At 40.2% G+C, this 20,914-nt stretch overlaps 1 protein-coding gene across 5 annotated transcripts in view; it reads left to right on the top strand.

Moving 5' to 3' along the window:
• The window catches only part of TEC (tec protein tyrosine kinase), a 170,350-nt gene that overhangs the window by 96,941 nt on the left and 52,495 nt on the right, over positions 1–20,914 (top strand). For all 5 annotated transcript variants that reach the window (XM_010858892.1, XM_010858890.1, XM_010858891.1 and 2 more), the window contains exons 3-5: positions 10,663–10,767; positions 14,769–14,850; positions 15,564–15,692. In XM_010858892.1, coding sequence (XP_010857194.1) covers positions 10,663–10,767; positions 14,769–14,850; positions 15,564–15,692 — 316 coding nt within the window. The remainder of the gene's footprint in view (positions 1–10,662; positions 10,768–14,768; positions 14,851–15,563; positions 15,693–20,914) is intronic.

Below are 20,914 nucleotides of genomic sequence, written 5' to 3'. Positions count from 1 at the left end.
TGATGGAATTCCAGTTGAGCTATTCCAAATCCTAAAAGATGATGCTGTGAAAGTGCTGCACTCAATATGCCAGCAAATTTGGAAAACTCAGCAGTGGCCACAGGACTGGAAAAGGTCAGTTTTCATTCCAATCCCAAAGAAAGGCAATGCCAAAGAATGCTCAAACTACTGCACAATTGCACTGATCTCACATGCTAGTAAAGTAATGCTCAAAATTCTCTAAGCCAGGCTTCAGCAATACGTGAACCGTGAACTTCCTGATGTTCAAGCTGGTTTTAGAAAAGGCAGAGGAACCAGAGATCAAATTGCCAACATCCGCTGGATCATGGAAAAAGCAAGAGAGTTCCAGAAAAACATCTATTTCTGCTTTATTGACTATGCCAAAGCCTTTGACTGTGTGGATCACAATAAACTGTGGAAAATTTTGAAAGAGATGGGAATACCAGACCACCTGATCTGCCTCTTGAGAAATTTGTATGCAGATCAGGAAGCAACAGTTAGAACTGGACATGGAACAACAGACTGGTTCCAAATAGGAAAAGGAGTACGTCAAGGCTGTATCCTGTCACCCTGTTTATTTAACTTACATGCAGAGTACATCATGAGAAACGCTGGGCTGGAAGAAACACAAACTGGAATCAAGATTGCCAGGAGAAATATCAGTAACCTCAGATATGCAGATGACACCACCCTTATGGCAGAAAGTGAAGAGGAACTAAAAAGCCTCTTGATGAAAGTGAAAGTGGAGAGTGAAAAAGTTGACTTAAAGCTCAATATTCAGAAAACGAAGATCATGGCATCTGGTCCCATCACTTCATGGGAAATAGATGGGGAAACAGTGGAAACAGTGTCAGACTTTATTTTGGGGGGCTCCAAATTCACTACAGATGGTGACTGCAGCCATGAAATTAACAGATGCTTACTCCTTGGAAGGAAAGTTATGACCAACCTAGATAGCATATTCAAAAGAAGAGACATTACTTGCCCAACAAAGGTTCGTCTAGTCAAGGCTATGGTTTTTCCTGTGGTCATGTATGGATGTGAGAGTTGGACTGTGAAGAAAGCGGAGCATCGAAGAATTGATGCTTTTGAACTGTGGTTTGGAGAAGACTCTTGGGAGTCCCTTGGACTGCAAGGAGATCCAACCAGTCCATTCTGAAGGAGATCAGCCCTGGGATTTCTTTGGAAGGACTGATGGTAAAGCTGAAACTCCAGTACTTTGGCCACCTCATGTGAAGAGTTGACTCATTGGAAAAGACTCTGATACTGGGAGGGATTGGGAGCAGGAGGAGAAGGGGACGACAGAGGATGAGACGGCTGGATGGCATCACTGACTCGATGGACGTAAGTCTGGGTGAACTCTCGGAGTTGGTGATGGACAGGGAGGCCTGGCGTGCTGCAATTCATGGGGTTGCAAACAGTCGGACACGACTGAGCAACTAATCTGATCTGATAATATTCATTGTAGGGCTTCCTAGGTGGCTCAAGTGGTAAAGAAGACTAAGAATAAGTGGCTTAAGTGTTAGTTGCTCAGTCGTGTTTGACTCTTTGCAACCCCATTAACTAGCCTCTCCAGACTCCTCTGTCCATGGAATTTTCCAGGCAAGAATACTGGAGTAGCTTGTCATTCCGTTCTTCAGGGGATCTTCCCTACCTAGGGATTGAATCTGGGTCTCCCAGATTATAGGCAGAATCTTTACTCTCTGAGCCACCGTGGAAGCCCAAGCGGTAAAGAATCTGCCTGCCAGTGCAGGCAATGCAGTAGATGTGGGTTTGATCCCTGGGTCAGGAAAAGCCTCTGGAGGAGGAAATGGCAACTCACTCTAGTATTCTTGCCTGCAAAATCTTATGACATAGGAGCCTGCAGGCTACAGTCCATGGGATCTTGAAGAGTTGGACACAACTGAATGACTGGGCATGCAATATTCTATTGCATATATGTACCATATCTTCTTTATGCATTCCTCTGTCGATGAGCATTTAGACTGCTTTCATGTCCTGTGAAAGTGAAAAAAAAAAGTGAAAGTATTAGTTGCTCAGTCGTGTCTGATTCTTTGTGACCCGATGGACTGTAGCTTGCCAGGCTCCTCTGTCCATGGAATTGTCCAGGCAAGAATGTTGGAGTGGGAAGCCATTCTCTTCTCCAGGGGATCTTCCTGACTCAGGGATTGAACCTGGGTCTCCTGCATTGCAGGTGAATTCTTGACCTTCCGAGCCACTGTAAATTATGCTGCAATTAACGTTGGGATGCATGCATCTTTTCAAATTATGGTTTCCTTTGAGTAGATGCCAAGAGAGGGATTACTGGCTCCTGTGGTAACTCTGTATTTAGTTTTTAAAAGAACCTCCAAACTGTTCTCCATAGTGGCTGTGCCAATATACATGCCCACCAACAGTGTAGGAGGGTTCCCTTTTCTCTACACCCTCTCTAGCATTTATTATTTGTAGATTATTTTATGACCATGTGAGGTGATATCTCATTGTAGTTTTGATTTGCATTGAGCATCTTTTCATGTACTTTTTTGGCTATCCGTATGTCTTCCTTGGAGGAATGTCTATTTAGATATTCCACCCATTTTTTGATTGGGTGTTTTTTTTAAGGGTTTGTTTTTCTGTGAACCATGTTTAAAGTCTTTATTGAATTTGTTAATATAGCTTCCATTGTTTTGGTTTTTTTACCTCAAGGCATGTGGAATATTAGCTCCCCGACTGGGGGTCCATCCCACATCCTCTGCACTGGAAGGTAAAGTCTGAAGTGCTGGACTTTCAAGGGAAGTCCCAGGGTTGTTTGTTATTGAGCTGCATGAACATTTGAAGTCTATATTTAGAACAGTAAATTATTAGCAAGGAATTTCTTAGTTTCTAAATGTTCCCAGATTTCAAGGTCTCTGAATGCAGGGGCCATATTTTTTTTTTTTTCAGCTTTGTTGAGATTATAATTGATATATAGTAAACTGTATGTTATAATTGATATATAGTAAACTGCATGATAGGTTACCTGCTCCAGTGTTCTTGGGTGGCTCAGCTGGTAAAGAATCTGCCTGCAATGGGGGAGACCTGGGTTCAATGCCTGGGTTGAGAAAGATCCCCTGGAGAAAGGAAAGGCTATCCACTCCAGTATTCTGGCCTGGAGAATTCCACGGACTGTATAGTCCATGGAGTCGCAAAGAGTTGGACGTGACTGAGTGACTTTCACTTTCAAACTACATGTATTATTTGAGGAGTCTTGACATATGTATATACCTGTGAAGCCATTACTACAATACAATAATGAACATATCCATTACCCCTCAAATTTTCCTCATGCTCTTTTTGTAATTCATACCCCCTCTTTCTATCTCACTGTCCCTAGGTAATCACTTATCTGATTTTTGGCACTATAGATTAGTTTGAATATATGGGCATTTTGAAATAAACTCGTATAGCATTTACTCTTTAAAAAGCTAGCTTCTTTCATCTGGCATATTATTTTGAAATACATCCATTCTATTGTATCAATGTTGCATTTCTTTTTATTGCTGTAAACTATTTCATTGTTTGTCCAGTCACCTGTTGATGGTCATTCAAATTGTTTCCAGTTTTCAGCTAATACAAATAAAACTGCTGGGGAGAACATTTTAGCAGATGTTTGGGAGTAAGAGAGCTTTGTTAGTCTTTTGTTTGTGATCTTAGTGTTTGCATGTGGCAATTAATAGTTCTAAAAACTGAAAAATTTATGTATAATACAATAAACACTCATTGATATTACTTTCACTTGCACTCCTTTGGCCAGAGATTGGGCACATGGTCTTACCCAAATGCATGGAGATAGGAAAATACAGTCTAGCTGGGCACCCAGGAAGAAGGGGAAAACATTGAGATCACTAGCATCGTCTCTGCTCCCTGGGGCTCATAGTCTTTGGATTGAATTGATTAATCCTGGAGTTCATTGAATTTGGATGTCTGTCACATGAACTTTATAAAGTAAGAGATCTATATATGTTGATTTCTACATAACTCACTCCAGTTTTTACTAACTTTAAGAATTTAAGTAAATTACTTTTAGACTTACTTGCAAATATTTGTGTTAGTAGGTTTTGCTTTCAAATATGCTAAAACATAACTGGTATAAGTTTTAAAAAGTGCCTTTGGGTTGCAAAAGGGTATTAGGAAAAGGGTACCAGAAGTATAGAAACATCTCTATCAGCACAATATTATTTGAAGATTATTATGTGATTTTGGAAATGATTTTTTTTTGTCTTCAAATTCCTTATAAGTTATCCTGTTTTTGTTCTGGATGTTATGTTAGAAACCATAATCTTCATAAGTGAGCCTTGCTTGTGTATGTAACTACTGGCTTCTTAATGTAAAAGTACTCTTTTTGTTTGTTTGTTTGATTAAAGTCACTTTGTAAATTGTAAGGCCCTTATGTCAGTTATTATGAGCTGATTAAAAGGGAGGAAAAAAATATTAAGATGCCAAGTTTTTGTTTTAGTTTTCTTCTAGTTTTTCACTGAAATTTAGTACTTAGTAAAGTGGGGACATTTCACCATAGAATTACCAAGTTGGAAATGACTTTATATTTTATTTATTCTACTTCTCCTGATACCAGAAAGGCCTACATCAGAATTATTCCCAGTATCCACACGCACACGGTCATAACCATCCTGAGGTTTTCCTTGTTTCTTATGATTAATGTGTCCTGTTGCTCTTGAGGCCCATTCTTTCAGCTCTGTTCTGAGTGGAAAGGGAAAACAACTTTCGTGTATGAAATAGGCCTTTTTACTCATTTGAGATTTTTGGTAGAATACATCATTTTATTTCTTTCCTTTTCAAGAGCTGATTGAAAACTCTATGGCCTTTTAGTATTGACCCCTCTGAACTTTCATTGTCAACTTGATTATTCCTTTCCTTACCTTAGCAAATGGCTAGTTGTAAATTCCATAAGGGCAAGAAATTCTGTGCTTTTAAAATCTCTGTCATGGTGGTACAGAGATACCAAAAATCAATCTTAAAGATTAAAGATTAAAATCAATCTTTAATTAATGTGACTGAGTGAAGAAATGGTCATGATAGAATATAGTGAATGTCACTAGTAAGCTTTGATGCTGCCCATCTGCTGAGGACTGTGAGATTTAAGAACTTCACTATTATTATATAAAACATATCTTTTGTCTGTATTCTCTGGAAGGTCCTTTGTCATTAAACATGCCATGTCAACAGCCATCTTTGGGTTTGTACTTATGGTCTGTTTTAATTGTTGTGTCCTTTGGAGAAAACAGAAGCTGACTGAACACTAAACAACTTAACTGGACCAGATGGAGTCCTAACCAAAGCGTGGCAGTGTATGTGCAACTAACTGGTTTGAGGTGTGCTTTTGAGGTGTGCTGTGTGTGTGTTCAGTCACTCAGTTGTGTCTGACTCTGCGACCCCATGGACTGTAGCTCACCAGGCTTCTCTGTCCATGGAGTTTTAATTCCATGGTTTGGGGAGAGAGATTCAATTCCAGCAAATAGCCCAGCCCTCACATTCAAGTAAGCTGTTGGTTTGAATCTTACTTACTGTCCAGTTTTGTTTGCATTTAATTGGTGAACTTGCTTTGATCTTATACCTATTAAGAGTTATAAACACGAGAAATTTCCACTGAGTTAGTTTGTGCTCAGTTAAGTGATATCAAGTTACTAAAGAGTACCTGGCACTTGAGAATTCAGGGTTGGAATTAGAGTTAAGGCCCTGGTTTGTTGTGTGACTTCTGCCCAGTTAATTATACGCTGTCAGCCTTGATTTCTTCATCGGTAAAGTGGGGTGGCAGCTCTCATAATGCTGTGAGGATTCACTGAGTTACCATTAAAGGTGCACATAGTGCCTGGCTCAGAGTAATTGTTACATTTTGTCATAAGATAATTTTATTTTCTTAAAATAAGTGTTCACAAATACTCAGGCTTGAGAGACCAGGAGTCAGGTAAGAGCTTCTGTGAGTTTGAAAAATGTGGTTTCAGTTCTAGCTCAGCCACTCATTACCTCTCAGCTACTCAGTTTCCTAACAACTTCCCAGGGTTGTTGTGAAAATGAATTAAGAGTAGATGCTGCCATTTAGAGAGTGACTTCCCTGTACCAGCCACTGTACCGAGCACCTTTGTGCCTTATCTTTTTTCCTGCTTAGAGCTTAGTGAAATGAGCAGTGAAATTATCCCTTATCCTTAGTGAAATTATCCTATACCTACAGAGGAACCCAGAGAAGGCAGAATGTGGCTGGACTCAGGATCTGCCTGCCTCCAAGTTCATGCCCTGGACCTGAGGTCCCTGCAGTGCACGGGTGATTCATCCAGTACTTTCTTCTGTGGCAGGCAGCTGAGAATAGCCACATTAGGAATAAAAGTTGTGATACAGGGGGAAAGGGAGGAACCACGAACAATATCGGAGGGAAACTCATTGCGCATAGTAAGTCTTAGGAGAGGGGTGTAGAAAGGAGGACCTGAGGGTGTTTTGCACATAAACCTGGGGCCAGCTCTGGATATTTGTATATAATCATAAAAATTTAGTTTAATTTAGAGTTGTTATTGATATTTTAAAAAATATTTTAATTCTAGAAATTAAAGGAAAACAGTGTATGTTGTAAGACTTTCCTAGGGGCAGATTCTCTTTCATCTAATTCCCAGTTCTACTGTTCTGTTGGTGTGTTGTTTTACACACGTCATATTTCATCTGTTTCTCTAGTTTCCCTATTTAAACAGTGGACAAAATGACCATTAGTTACCTATTCCTTATTTGGTCTCAAATAATCATTTTTGTGTCCTTTCCTAGACTTCCCCTGAACCACTTTGAACTTCAGCCCCAATGAATTTCTGTTCCCTGAATCGGTGCTTTGTTGTTGTTTTTTTTCGCCTGAGTTCTCTTCTCCACTTTCTCTAAAAGAAAACTCGTACTATCTTTTAAAAACCAAATGAAAATATCAGTTCCTCCCTGAAACTTCCCTGGCTTTTCCCGGCTCATTCCATAGCATAGCATGACACATGACTTCATCTTTATTTGATTGTGAGTCATTCTCCTCTTCCCCTTCCACCTACCGTATTATTGTGAGCTCCTCTTGAGGGGACTCTTAACCCTCTTCCGTAATGTTGAGACTGCAGCACACAGCGCTGTGCTTGGTGTCTGATCAGTGTTTGCCAGCAGGATAGGTAAAGTAATGAATGACCAACTTAAGTGTGAACCTTTATCTGTAAATTTCATAGTGAAGTATTTGAATTAATAAACCCAAATGTTAGTATAGTACAATAGATTATATATCATAGGATGTGTATTTAGGGGGCCATAAACCAGCCCACCCCCAATTTTCCTATATAGATTAACTGGCATCTGTCAGCCGCTTTTAGTCCCGGGGGCAGGTGGTGAGTGGAGATGGGCGTCTTAGAAACTGATGATGGTCTGCTGCTCAAGAGCTAAGAGAGCTGGCAGGTGATAAATGACCCCAGAGCAGTGTCTGAAAAAACTCTATGATGTATCAACAGGGATTTTCTCCAGGGTTGGGAGATTAAAGGTCATTTGATTTTCTTTGTGCTATTAATATTTTCTAAGGTTTCTACAGTGAAATACTTTCCAAGGTTTCTGTGACTTATTAATAGGATCGCAGTCTCTTCTGCCCACTAACTGGCATAAGCCCAGGAATGGGGTAGGTGGCCTTGTCTAACTAGCCCCCTTGGCACGGTGCACCGGGTTCTTTACAAGCTGGCCCTGCTCACCTGCCTCATGTACCCTGGGCTTCAGCCACAGTTTTTTTCCTGTTTATTTATTTTATATAGCAAACACTCACGGATAGCATATTACAGATCACTCTTTAAAGCATTTTGCAAATGCTGACTCATTTCAATCTCATAACTATCTAATAATCTCTATGAAGTGGGTACTATTATCATTCCCATTTTATAGATGAGGCAGCTGAGGTCATTCTGGAATATGTTTTTCATCCCATGTGCTGTGATTTTCATTCCCTTCCTACCATATTATCAGAATTTCTTTTCTGAAATTAATCATATAAGCCTTGGTTCCCCAGTGTTCTCTTAGCATCTTTTTTATATCTAGTACTTACTATGTATTGCTGTGTTACCATGTATGTCTCTCCCACAGGTAAACTTGGGCAAGTTACTTAACTTTTGTTTCCTTCTTCTGTAAGATGTGTTTATTAACTGTTAACTCACAGAAATGGCACAATATTTGGATTGTATGTTCAGGAAATGCACTTTCTATCTCTGGACTTCGTGTGTTCCTTAACACAGTGGCTGGCACAGAGCAGGTATTGTTCTGTGAGAAACTGAGTGGAAGAGACAGAAAACCAGAGTGACCTAAAGTCAGAGCCTCTGCAGGAGAGAGCAGCAGCACCCCCTTAATGCCTCATAAAGGCTTGAGCGGAAGATAGCTGAGTGAAGGCCATTGTGTTTGGTCATGAGCGGTGTTTTTGAGAACAACTTTAGCAGCTGCGGTGAGAAGGGAGGCAGGCAGATTGCACGTGGTTAAGGAGGCGTGGGTGGGAAGGAAATGAAGGCTGAAGGTGTAATACCTCTCTTTTAGGAAGGGAAGGCCAGAAGAAGGTCCTTGGTGTGGATGGCAGAGGCCTGAAGGTGACTATAGCAGAGGTCCCCAACCTCCAGGCTTGGGACCGGTACCTGCCGTCAGATCGCTAATTGCTGTCTAATTGGCTGGCGGCAACATTAGGTTAGAAATAAAGTGCACAGGGAATGTAACGCGCTTGAAAAATCCCCCCACGCCATGGTCCCTGGAAAAATTGTCTTCCATGAAATTGGTCCCTGGTGCCAAAAAGGTGGGGGACCGCTGGTCTGTAGGCAGGAGAAGCAAAGGCCTCAGAAGAGTATGGCTGTAAAGAACTTTCCTCTGGCTCTTGGGACGGAAGCTCAGTCCATGCTCAGAATCCATGTTGCCCCATTGAGGACTTGGCTCCATTAATTTTGTCACCTGTTTGCAGCTGGGGCATCCAAGGTTGAGAGAGCTTTAGGAGTTGTTTGCAGTCCTTGGGTGATGTGTTTAACCTGTGTGAGGTGCAGTTTCCTCATCTGTAAAGTGAGAATTCGGTGAGCATAGAAAGAAATGAGGTCTGTTAAGTGCCAACTACTGTGTCCTTAGCTGTTGTGTCCTTTTAACCTTCTCATAAAGACAGGATGAAAGAGAAGAAAAAGAAGGGTGAATCTTAGGGTGTTTTAGGCCTGCAAAAGTAAGAAGTCAGGGGTGTGCTTGTGGGATGGCTTCTCTTCTCCATGAGGTAGTGACCGGGATGGTCCACTGGGACGAGGGGAATGGGTGGGGTTTGTAGCTCTGTAGCATTTATGAGACTGGTGGTCTCCACGGAGGCCACCAGCTTCTCTCCACTGGAGACAGACAAGACCTGTGAAGGCCTGGCTAAGTATGAGAGGACAGGTAGGATTGTTTTGTGACCTGCTGCTGCCAGGCATGCAGGAGCAGAAGGCGTGGGTAGAACTGGGGACTGACGGAAATGTCATTGGGGGATGGGGATTCCTGTGTGGGGGTGGGTTGGGGAGAGGGAGAGAGAGATGGGGGTGGAGGGAGGGAGACAAGGAGGATGGATGCCCTGGTAAAATGACGGCCAGATAACAAATGGGAGCTGATAGTCTGGTAGGGTGGTCTGGTCTAAGGGTGGTGGTAGTGAAACACAGAGCTGCTTATAAGGAGCAGGGTAGGGACTCCAAAGGCTGTGGCCAGCGGGGAGTTTCAAAGTATTAGATGAAGCAGTTTTGAATGACCAGGGCCAGGGCATGCCTGGGTCACCCCAGATACTACAGTGTTCTTCATCTTCATTTCTCTTCTTCTGTTCTTTGTCATATGACTCCGTACATTCTCTTCTAAAGTAATCTTAGTCTTTGTGCAGCTTTTTATATGGGATGTATCAGTTAATATTATTCAGTAAACATTTTTTATTTCTACATTGTGCTTGAAATCATTTTTAAGGAATACACTATGCCAACTTGTCTTTGCACATACTACTTTGTATTCTTCTGGATTTTTTTCCCTGGGATAAATTCTCACATGTGAGATCATTATGCTCACGGATGTTAATGTTTTAGAGGGAGAAGTCCTGGTGTGTCATTAGTTACTTGCTGTAGGGAGATTTGCAGTGAGCAGGGAGGGAGGGCAATAGGGAAGGAAAAAAAAGAAAAGAAAATTCAAACATAGATTCTGAATGGAGGCTTTGCAGGAGCATGCGTCCTCCTCACATCCTCCTGAGTTCTGTGTGCTGGAGTGGAAGATGTCACTGGCTGGAGTTTGCATCTGTGATCGAGTGCATGGACTTTTGCTTGGTTTGTCTCTGATGCTTTCTTTTTTGGGTTATGAGATTTGGCTGTCATCCAGAAGTTAAGGTGTGTGTCCGTGAGGAAGACAGCAATCAAAGGGAGTCTCTTTCTCAGTTCTAGACCTTTCTGGAGAGGGCAAGGACAGAGCAATTTCAGCTTTGAAAATTAAAGGGCTTAATTATTTTGATTATAATCCTCATATGTTAGTACTTTGAATAATTTTAGCCATACAGGGAGGCATGATTTATATAATTATGAAGGAAATTGTAATGTTTTGAATCAGTGATTTTTAAAACAAATATTGCTATTAATAACATTTTTCCTTTAACTTATGATTGAAATGGTTCTCTTTTTTTTTTAACAGAAAAAGTACAGAAAGGGATTTATTGATGTGTCAAAAATCAAGTGTGTGGAAATAGTGAAGAACGATGATGGTGTCATTCCCTGTCAAAATAAATATCCATTTCAGGTGAGCTGGCGTATTTTTCTGACAGTGAATTTCTGGGCTTTTAGTCATGTTTACTATTTCACATTAAAGTTTCCTGTCCTTGCTTTGTTGATTGATTTCTTGCAGCTTTGTTGAAGTATTAATATAACTGACCCATAAGAATCATATATATGTAAGGTATAGATTTGATGTTTTGATATATTTCAACATTGTGAGATGATTGCTACAATCAAGCCAGTTAACATATCCATCATTTCACGTAGTTACCATTTTCTTTCCTTCTCCTCTCCCTTTTTTTTTCCTTCAGTGGTGAGGCACTTATCTACCTTCTTAGCAGTCAAGCATGTAGTGTTGTTAACTGCTATCCCCATGCTGTACGTTAGATCTCCAGACTCATTGATCTTGCATAACTTCATCTTTGTACCCTTTGACCAACATCTCCCAGCGCTCCTCCTGCCTGCCCCTGTCAGCCACTCTTGCTGTTTCTATGAGGGTGTTTAAGATTCCACATCTGTGATTATGCAATGTGTATCTTTCTGTGTCTGGTTTAGTTTACTTATCGTAATGCCCTCGAGGTTCATCCATGTTGAGGCAAGTGACCAGGTTTTCTTTTTTAAAGCTGCATAATATTCCACTGTGTATATGTATGTTTATATATATGTGTATGTGTATATATACATGTGTGTATAAAATAATTGTTTTTATTCATTAATTTGTCTGTGGACATCTCCTCATGTTTACCAACTAGATGGCTCTCAGACCCCTCTCCTTTTTGGGTTTTTTTAGGGGCTCCATTTCTTAGGCACGATTGATTACATCATTGGCCATTGATGATTGAACTCAGTCACAGCTCCACTGCCCTTCTCGGAGCTCTCCACCTCTGAGAAGTGGGACTGAAAGTTCCAATACTGTAATCACAGGGTTGGCTTCACTGGCAACCAGCACCCTCCCCAACCTTCTCCTGGATTGTCACCTCATTAGCATAATAAAAGATACCCCTTTTCTCAGCCCAGGAAATTCCAAGGGGTTTCTAGGAGCTCTGTGCCAGGAACCAGAACAGAGACCAAATATATATTTGTTGTTATAAATCACAATATCAGAGGTGTCAGCTGCAAATTGGCACTTGTCATGGGCACTTGCCATTTACCTCTACAAGATGCTGCTGCAGTTGCTGACCTTCAGTAACCCCTGAAAGAAGTTCAGGGTATAGGGCGGAAATGAAGTACTCTGTGTTTTAGGAAAAACTGGCAAGACAGGTCTTCTGATAGTTAGATATTTTCAGGAGCTGATTTTATGAGCACAATTCTTGTATCTCCTCATATCTGGAAAAGCACTAAAATCCTTCATAATGATGACTGCTTAACGAGCCTAGCAGAAACCGTCTGGCAAAATATGTGCTTCATTGCATGTACCCTCCCTTCAGCAAAAATCACATGTATATTGACCATCCCCCTTGCTTCTTTGGAGCAGCTTCTCAGAGCTATCTGACGTGCTGATTCCTGGGCTGCAGTCCTCATTTTGCCCTAAATAAAACTTGCAGCTCTCACATTATATCTTTTCAAGGTTGACACAGGTATGAAAATCATGGGCCAAATGAGGCAGCATACACCCCCAGCATACAGCCCTTTCTCTTAGTGCTTTATCTTTACCTCTTTAGTACATCTCATTTTCTGTCTTGTCATAAGGTATTTCTTAGATTCGTGTCTGTATCTCATGTAGTCCCAGCAAAGTGCTAGTTGTATGAATTAATCACCGAGTAGAATATAGCAATATTTGTTCTATGAAAGGAGATCCAACCAGTCCATCCTAAAGGAACTCAGTCCTGAATATTCACTGCAAGGACTGATGCTGAAGCTGAAACTCTAATCCTTTGTCCACCTGATGCAAAGAACTGACTCCTTGGAAAAGACCCTGATGCTGGGAAAGATTGAAGACAGGAGGAGAAGGGGACAACAGAGGATGAGATGGTTGGATGGCATCACCGACTCAATGGACATGCATTTGAGTAAACTCCAGGAGTTGGCAATGGACAGGGAAGCCTGGTGTCCTGCGATCCATGGCGTTGCAGAGTTGGACACTACTGGGTGACTGAACTGAACTGTTCTATGGTGTTCCCATTGTTATTAGACCACATTTATTTGATTCAAATGAATGAGGAGGGATTGTTGACAAAAAACTAATCAGTCGATCTAGGAAAGAAGTGGGGATTTTTAAAAACTTTTTATTTTATATTGAAGTATAATTGATTAACAATGTCATGTTAGTTTCAGGTGTACAGCAGAATGATTCAGTTATATATATATATACACACACACACATGTATCTATTCTTTTGGGGGATTTGCATGTACACACTGCTATGTGTATGTGTGTGTGTGTATGTATTTTTTTTTTTTTTTTGGCTTTGCCGTGCAGCTTGTGAGATCTTATTTCCCTGACCAGGGACTGAACCTGGGCCCTTGGCAGTGAGAGCATGGGTGAAGTCCTAACCACTGTATGGCCAGGGAGGTCCCCATACTGCTGTATTTTAAATGGCTAACCAACAGGGACCTACTGATAGCATAGGGAACTCTGCTCAATGTATGTAACAATCTACATGGGAAAAGAATTTGAAAAAAAATGGAAAACTTAATTCGAGCCAGAGTTGAGGATTATAACCTGGGAGGAGCATCTCAAAAAGCTCTGAGAACTGTTCCACCCTCTACAAGTCAGGACGCAGTTAATGATACGTCAGTTTTTGAGTCAGAGGGCTGGACATCATGTGACATATTATTGACAGTTTTACAGAATCCAGGTCTGAGCAGCATTGTAGTGGGTCATGTGACCCCTTACAAGATCAAGAAGGAATGCTATCTTTTAAGGCTCTATATTGTTCCTGCTGGGAAGATGATGTTGCTCTTTAGGGATGAGCAGGTATTTCTGCCCATGGGGAGGTTTGATTTTGCATCACAGAATTACACAATGTACAGCGGGGGAGAGAGGAGGCTGAAGAGCAGAGAAGAAATTTTTGTTTACATTTCTCTTGTCTTGCCATAAAAATATGATTTTTATTTCTGAGGATTATCTATTAAATATGGTCAGGAAGAACCATCTATTGATAAAAGAGCTATCTGTGTTCAATCTAGTGGCTGTTGACATAGTAAAGAGAGGTTTCTAGCCAGATATTTCTTTTCGGTCAATCAGGGTGTTTCTGCCTTGTGACTGACCACCAAGGGTAAAGTGAAGACCAAAATTCTTGGGTTAGCTTCCCATTCTTAATTTTATTATTGCTATTAAAAATATTAGGAATAAGACTGTCTAATTGCTCATCTGGAGGTAACTGTAAAAGAGGTACTGTGGTTAAAAGTTTGGAACTTAGAGTCAGGATCCTGGCTTTCTGGATGACCAGATACATGCTGATGGGCAGGTAAATTAAAGGGTACCATTTGCAGTGTATTCTGTGTGAGTGGTGCCTCCGGGAGCTATTTAGAATTGATGTCTTGGATAGGCCTTAGTCTCCTCTTCTGCAGAATGGGAATACTAATGCCTTGATGGTAGGATTGATTGAGTTGATGTCTGTAAAGCATGAAGTTTAGAGTTGGAGTAGTCTGTGCTTAATTAAGCTACCTACTGCAGTTATTTGTAGTGGCAAAAGGAAGGTGTAGGAGTGATGCTGAAAGAGTAGTCCATTCATCTAAATATTATTCAGAAAAATACTTGATTGGAATAATCCCTGTTGTACCAAGTTTACTTAAGGAACTTTAGTTCCTTACGTTGCAAGAAATAATAAGATTGGCAAAGCATCCTGGCCTCTGTACATTTTTTTTCGTCCTGTAAAAGCACAATCCTTTGCAAAATCCCACCTGATGTAGACCTGAAGAAATATATTTGCTTTTGTAAGAAGGGAATCTAGGTTCTTTGAACTGAAAGCAATTGACTTTTGCTTAAAGAGTTTCCGAGTCTTTTATTGGTCCCTATGGTACCAGGGCTCTGTGCTGGGCAGGAGTGCTGTTCTCACCTGCTCCATCTTCTGTTTTATTTCAGGTTGTGCATGATGCTAACACACTTTACATTTTTGCACCTAGTGCACAAAGCAGGGACCGGTGGGTAAAGAAGTTAAAAGAAGGTAAGCTCATATCATGAAATATGAATCCGTACATAATTTCAGAATATAACATTCTTATCACTAGGACAGAACTATCTTATATTTATAATCTTTTAATCTACAGTAAGTGATTCTCCAAGGTCATTCTTTTCCTGTAAGTGACACATTGACGATAACTTCCTTTTTTTATAATCTGCTTCCTTCTAGTGGCTTATACATAGTTTTTTAAGAAAAACAAGCTTTCGTTTAATATATAATACATTTGGAGGTGACTAACCACTGGGCTTTTACGATAGCAGGATTTAGTATTTTCTAAGAAATTGTGTAGTCAACATGTGATGTGGAGGAATTGACTTGCACGTGAAGAATGTTCATTTGTTATTTGTCCTGCATAATCCTCATTGCTTCCTCTGAAGAACAAAATGGTGATGGGCTGACTTTTGTGTTTATCCATCACAATGTAGCAGAGATTGTTTCACCTTTTTAGCACAAGGGTGCCTCGCCAAAAAAAGGAGGCAAAAGAGAACTGTATGCATCTTCTGAATGTTTGATTTTATGTTATGAGGATTTCCTCATAATAAACAGTCCATGGGGTCACAAAAGAGTCAGACACGACTTAGTGTCTAAACTGTAACAATGAATTTGAGAAAGAGTGATCAACAGTGTTATTCAAGGAAACATTCTGTCATCTCTGCTTTATTTCACTGATTGTTTAATGTATCTTTGAATTACAGAAATAAAGAACAACAATAATATTATGATTAAATATCATCCTAAATTTTGGGCAGATGGAAGTTATCAGTGTTGCAGACAAACTGAAAAACTAGCACCTGGATGTGAAAAATATAATATTTTTGAAAGTAGTAAGTATTCATTTTATTCTATAACTATGTTGTGCTCAGGATGTACATATTATTCGTAAAGGGAGAAAGTGACATGTTTTTGATTTTGCTGCTGGTTAAATATGGCCTTCAAACTTTCAGGGTAGGTCTATTTTGTAAGGGTAAGTGTGAACCTAAGGAAGGACTGTCAGCACTTTTTCTCTCCTTTCCTCCCAGCTTTACTGAGGTATAATTAACAAAATTGCAACATCTTTAAAATTTACAGTGAGGTGATTGGATATGCTTTTCCATTGGAAAAGGTTTTTCTCATTGAGCTGATTAAAACCTCGTATGTTTACCTTTGTGTGTGTGTATGTATGAAAACACTTAAGCTCTATTTTCTTAGAAAACGTCAATTTACATTACAAAGCTATCAGCTATAGTTGCCATGTTATACACAAGATCCTTAGACTTTGTCTTTTTTCCTGTTTTATATTATGTGTATATATATACACACACAGTTCAGTTCAGTTGCTGAGTTGTGTCGGACTCTTTGCGACTTCGTGGACTGCAGAATGCCAGGCATCCCTGTCTATCACCAACTCCTGGAGCTTGCTCAAACTCATGTCCATCCAGTTGGTGATGCCATCCAACCAACCCCTAATCTGTTGTCCCCTTCTCCTCCTGCCTTCAATCTTTCCCAGCATCAGGATCTTTTCCAGTGAGTCAGTTCTTCACATCAGGTGGCCAAAGTATTGGAGCTTTAGCTTCAGCATAGGTCCTTCCAATGAATATTCAGGACTGATTTCCTTTAGGATTGACTGGTTTGATCTCCTTGCAGTCCAAGAGACTCTCAGGAGTCTTCTCTAACACCACAGTTCAAAAGCATCAATTCTTTGGCGCTCAGCTTTCTTTATGGTCCAACTCGCACATCCATACATGACTAATGAAAAAACCATAGCTTTGACTAGATGGACCTTTGTTGGCAAACTAATGTCTCTGCTTTTTAATATGCTGTCTAGGTTGGTCATAGCTTTTCTTCCAAGGAGCAAGTGCCTTTTAATTTCATGGCTGCAGTCATCATCTGCAGTGACTTTGGAGCCAAAAAAAATAAAATCTGTCACTGTTGCCCCTGTTTCCCCATCTATTTGCCATGAAGTGATTGGACCAGATGCCATGATCTTAGTTTTTTGAATGTTGAGTTATAAGCCAGCTTTTTCACTCTCCTCTTTCACTTTCATCAAGAAGCTCTTTAGTTCCTCTTTGCTTTTTGGCAAAAGGGTAGTGTCATCTGCATATCTGAGGTTATTGATATTTCTCCCTGCAGTCTTGATTCCAGTTTGTCCTTCATCTAGCCCAGCATTTCACATGATATACTCTCCATTTAAGTTAAATAAGCAGGGTGACAATATACAGCCTTGACGTACTTCTTCCCCAATTTGGAACCAGTCTGTTGTTCCATGTCCAGTTCTAACTGTTGCTTCTTGACCTGCATACAGATTTCTTGGGAGGCAGGTCAGGTGTTCTGGTATTCCTATCTATTTCAGAATTTTCCACAGTTTGTTGTGATCCACACAGTCAAAGGCTTTGGCATAGTCAACAATACAGATGTTTTTCTGGAACTCTCTTGCTTTTTCTGTGATCCAAAGGATATTGGCAATTTGATCTCTGGTTCCTCTGCCTTTTCTAAATCCAGCTTGGAGAATTTTGAACATCACTTTGCTAGTGTATGAGATGACTGCAATTGTGCAGTAGTTTGAACATTCTTTGGCATTGCCTTTCTTTGAAATTGGAATGAAAACTGACCTTTTGCAGTCCTGTGGCCACTGCTGAGTTTTCCAAATTTGCTGGCGTATTGAGTACAACACTTTAACAGCATCATATTTTAGGATTTGAAATAGCTCAACTGGAATTCTATCACCCCCAAGAGCTTTGTTCATAGTGATGCTTCCTGAGGCTGACTTGACTTTGCACTCCAGGATGTCTGGCTCTAGGTGAGTGATGACACCATCATGGTTATCTGGGTCATGGCGATCTATTTTGTATAGTTCTTCTGTGTGTTTTTGCCATGTCTTCTTAATATCTTCTGCTTCTGTTAGGTCCGTACCATTTCCGTCCTTTATTGTGGCCATCTTTGCATGAAATGTTCCCTTGCTATCTCAGTTTTCTTGAGAGATCTCTAGTCTTTCCCATTCTATTGTTTTCTTCTATTTTTTTGCATTTATCACTGAGGAAAACTTTCTTATCTCTGCTTGCTATTCATTGGAACCCTGCATTCAGATGGGTGTATCTTTCCTTTTCTCCTTTGCCTTTCACCTCTCTTCTTTTCTCAGCTATTTGTAAGGCTTCCTCAGACAATCATTTTGCCTTTTTGCATTTCTTTTTCTTGCGGATGGTCTTGATCAATGCCTACTGTACAATCTCGTGAAACTCCATCCATAGTTCTTCAGGCACTCTGCCTATCAGGTCTAATCCCTTGAGTCTATTTGTCACTTCCACTGTATAATCATAAGAGATTTGATTTAGGTCATACCTGAATGGTCTAGTGGTTTTCCCAGCTTTCTTCAATTTAAGTCTGAATTTTGCAATAAGGAGTTCATGATCTGTGCCACAGTCAGTTCCTGGTCTTGTTTTTGCTGACTGTATAGAGCTTCTCCATCTTTGGCTGCAAAGAATATAATCAATCTGATTTCAGTATTGACCATCTGGTGATGTCCATGTGTAGAGCCTTCTCTTGTGTTGTTGGAAGAGGGTGTTTGCTATGACTAGTGCGTTCTCTTGGCAAAACTCTATTAGCCTTTGCCCTGCTTCATTCCGTATTCCAAGGCCAAATTTGCCTGTTACTCCAGGTGTTTCTTGACTTCCTACTTTTGCATTCCAGTCCCCTATGGTGAAAAGGACATCTTTTGGGGGGTGTTAGTTCTAAATATATGTGTGTGTGTGCATGCTTAGTTGCTCAGTTGTTTCCGACTCTTGCTACCCCCATAGACTGTAGCCTGCCAGGCTCCTCTGTCCATTGGATTCTCAAGGCAATATGGAGTAGGTTGCCATTTCCTTCTCCAGTTTTATATATAATATATATATATAAATTGAGTAATAATTAACATACCTTATTCATTGAATAACTGTAAACTTGTATTCTTTTACCAACATCTCTATTTTCCCCACCCTGCATCCCCTGGCAACCATTATTCTACTCTCTATGAATTTTTTTTTTTTTTTAAGATTCCCCATATAAGTTACAGCATGTGCTATTTGTCCTAAGTCTGGCTTATTTCACTTAGCATTATGCTCCCCAGCTTCATCCATGTTGTCACAAATTAAAGGATTTCCTTCTTTTTCTAAGGCTGAATATTCCATCATGTATATATGTACATATGTACACACCCATTGCATTTTCTGTATTCAGTCCTGTTGGTGAATGCTCAGGTTGTTTCTGTTCCTGGCTATTGTAAAATATGCTGCTGTGACCATGGAAGTACAGATTGTCTCCTCGAGGTATTGATTTCCTTTCGTTCGTGTATATACCCAGAAGTGGGATTGCTGGATCATCTGGTAGTTCTATTTTTAAGTTTTTTGAGGAACTTCTATGTTATTTTCCACAGTGGCTACATCATTTACATTCCCACTAACAGTGCACAAGAGTTCCCTTTTCTCTACATCCTTAGCAGCATTTGTTATCACATGTGGGTATTTTTTTTCCTTAGTTGTTTTTTATTTGTTTTTGTTTTTTTATTTTTAATATAAATTTATTTATTTTAATTGGAGGCTAATCACTTTATAGTATTGTATTGGTTTTGCCATACATCAACATGAATCTGCCAAGGGTGCACACGTGTTCCCCATCCTGAAACTCCTCCCACCTCCCTCCTCATACCATCCCTCTGGGTCGTCCCAGTGCCCCAGCCCCGAGCATCCAGTATTGTACATCGAACCTGGACTGGTGACTCGTTTCATATATGATATAATACATATTGCAATGCCATTATCCCAAATCATCCCACCCTCTCCCTCTCCCACAGAGTCCAAAAGACTGTTCTATACATCAGTGTCTCTTTTGCTGTCTCGTATACAGGGTTATTGTTACCATCTTTCTAAATTCCATATATATGCGTTAGTATACTGTATTGGTGTTTTTCTTTCTGGCTTACTTCACTCTGTATAATAGGCTCCAGTTTCATCCACCTCATTAGAACTGATTCAAATGTATTCTTTTTAATGGCAGAGTAATACTCCATTGTGTATATGTACCACAGCTTTCTTATCTATTCATCTGCTGATGGACATCTAGGTTGCTTCCATGTCCTGACTATTATAAACAGTGCTGCGATGAACATTGGGGTACACATGTCTCTTCCAGTTCTGGTTTCCTCAGTGTGTATGCCCAGCAGTGGGATTGCTGGATCATAAGGCAGTTCTATTTCCAGTTTTTTAAGGAATCTCCACACTGTTCTCCATAGTGGCTGTATTAGTTTGCATTCCCACCAACAGTGTAAGAGGGTTCCCTTTTCTCCACACCCTCTCCAGCATTTATTGCTTGTAGACTTTTGGATCACAGCCATTCTGACTGGTGTGAAATGGTACCTCATAGTGATTTTGATTTGCATTTCTCTGATAATGAGTGATGTTGAGCATCTTTTCATGTGTTTGTTAGCCATCTGTATGTCTTTGGAGAAATGTCTATTTAGTTCTTTGGTGCATTTTTTGATTGGGTCATTTATTTTTCTGGAATTGAGCTGTAGGAGTTGCTTGTATATTTTTGAGATTAGTTGTTTGTCAGTTGCTTCATTTGCTATTATTTTCTCCCATTCTGAAGGCTGTCTTTTCACCTTGCTTGTAGTTTCCTTTGTTGCACAGAAGCTTTTAAGTTTAATTAGGTCCCATTTGTTTATTTTTGCTTTTATTTCCAATATTCTGGGAGGTGGATCATAGAGGATCCTGCTGTGATGTATGTTAGAGAGTGTTTTGCCTATGTTCTCCTCTAGGAGTTTTATAGTTTCTGGTCTTATGTTTAGATCTTTAATCCATTTTGAGTTTATTTTTGTGTATGGTGTTAGAAAGTGCTCTAGTTTCATTCTTTTACAAGTGCTTGACCAGTTTTCCCAGCACCACTTGTTAAAGAGATTGTCTTTAATCCATTGTATATTCTTGCCTCCTTTGTCAAAGATAAGGTGTCCATATGTGTGTGGATTTATCTCTGGGCTTTCTATTTTGTTCCATTGATCTATATTTCTGTCTTTGTGCCAGTACCATACTGTCTTAGT

The sequence above is a fragment of the Bison bison genome, unplaced genomic scaffold (assembly GCF_000754665.1).
Source record: "Bison bison bison isolate TAMUID 2011002044 unplaced genomic scaffold, Bison_UMD1.0 scf7180017864451, whole genome shotgun sequence".
In the NCBI taxonomy this organism is placed as follows: Eukaryota; Metazoa; Chordata; class Mammalia; order Artiodactyla; family Bovidae; genus Bison; species Bison bison.
The sequence above is the reverse complement of the archived record's forward strand: the minus strand, read 5'-3'. Positions and strand labels throughout refer to the sequence as shown.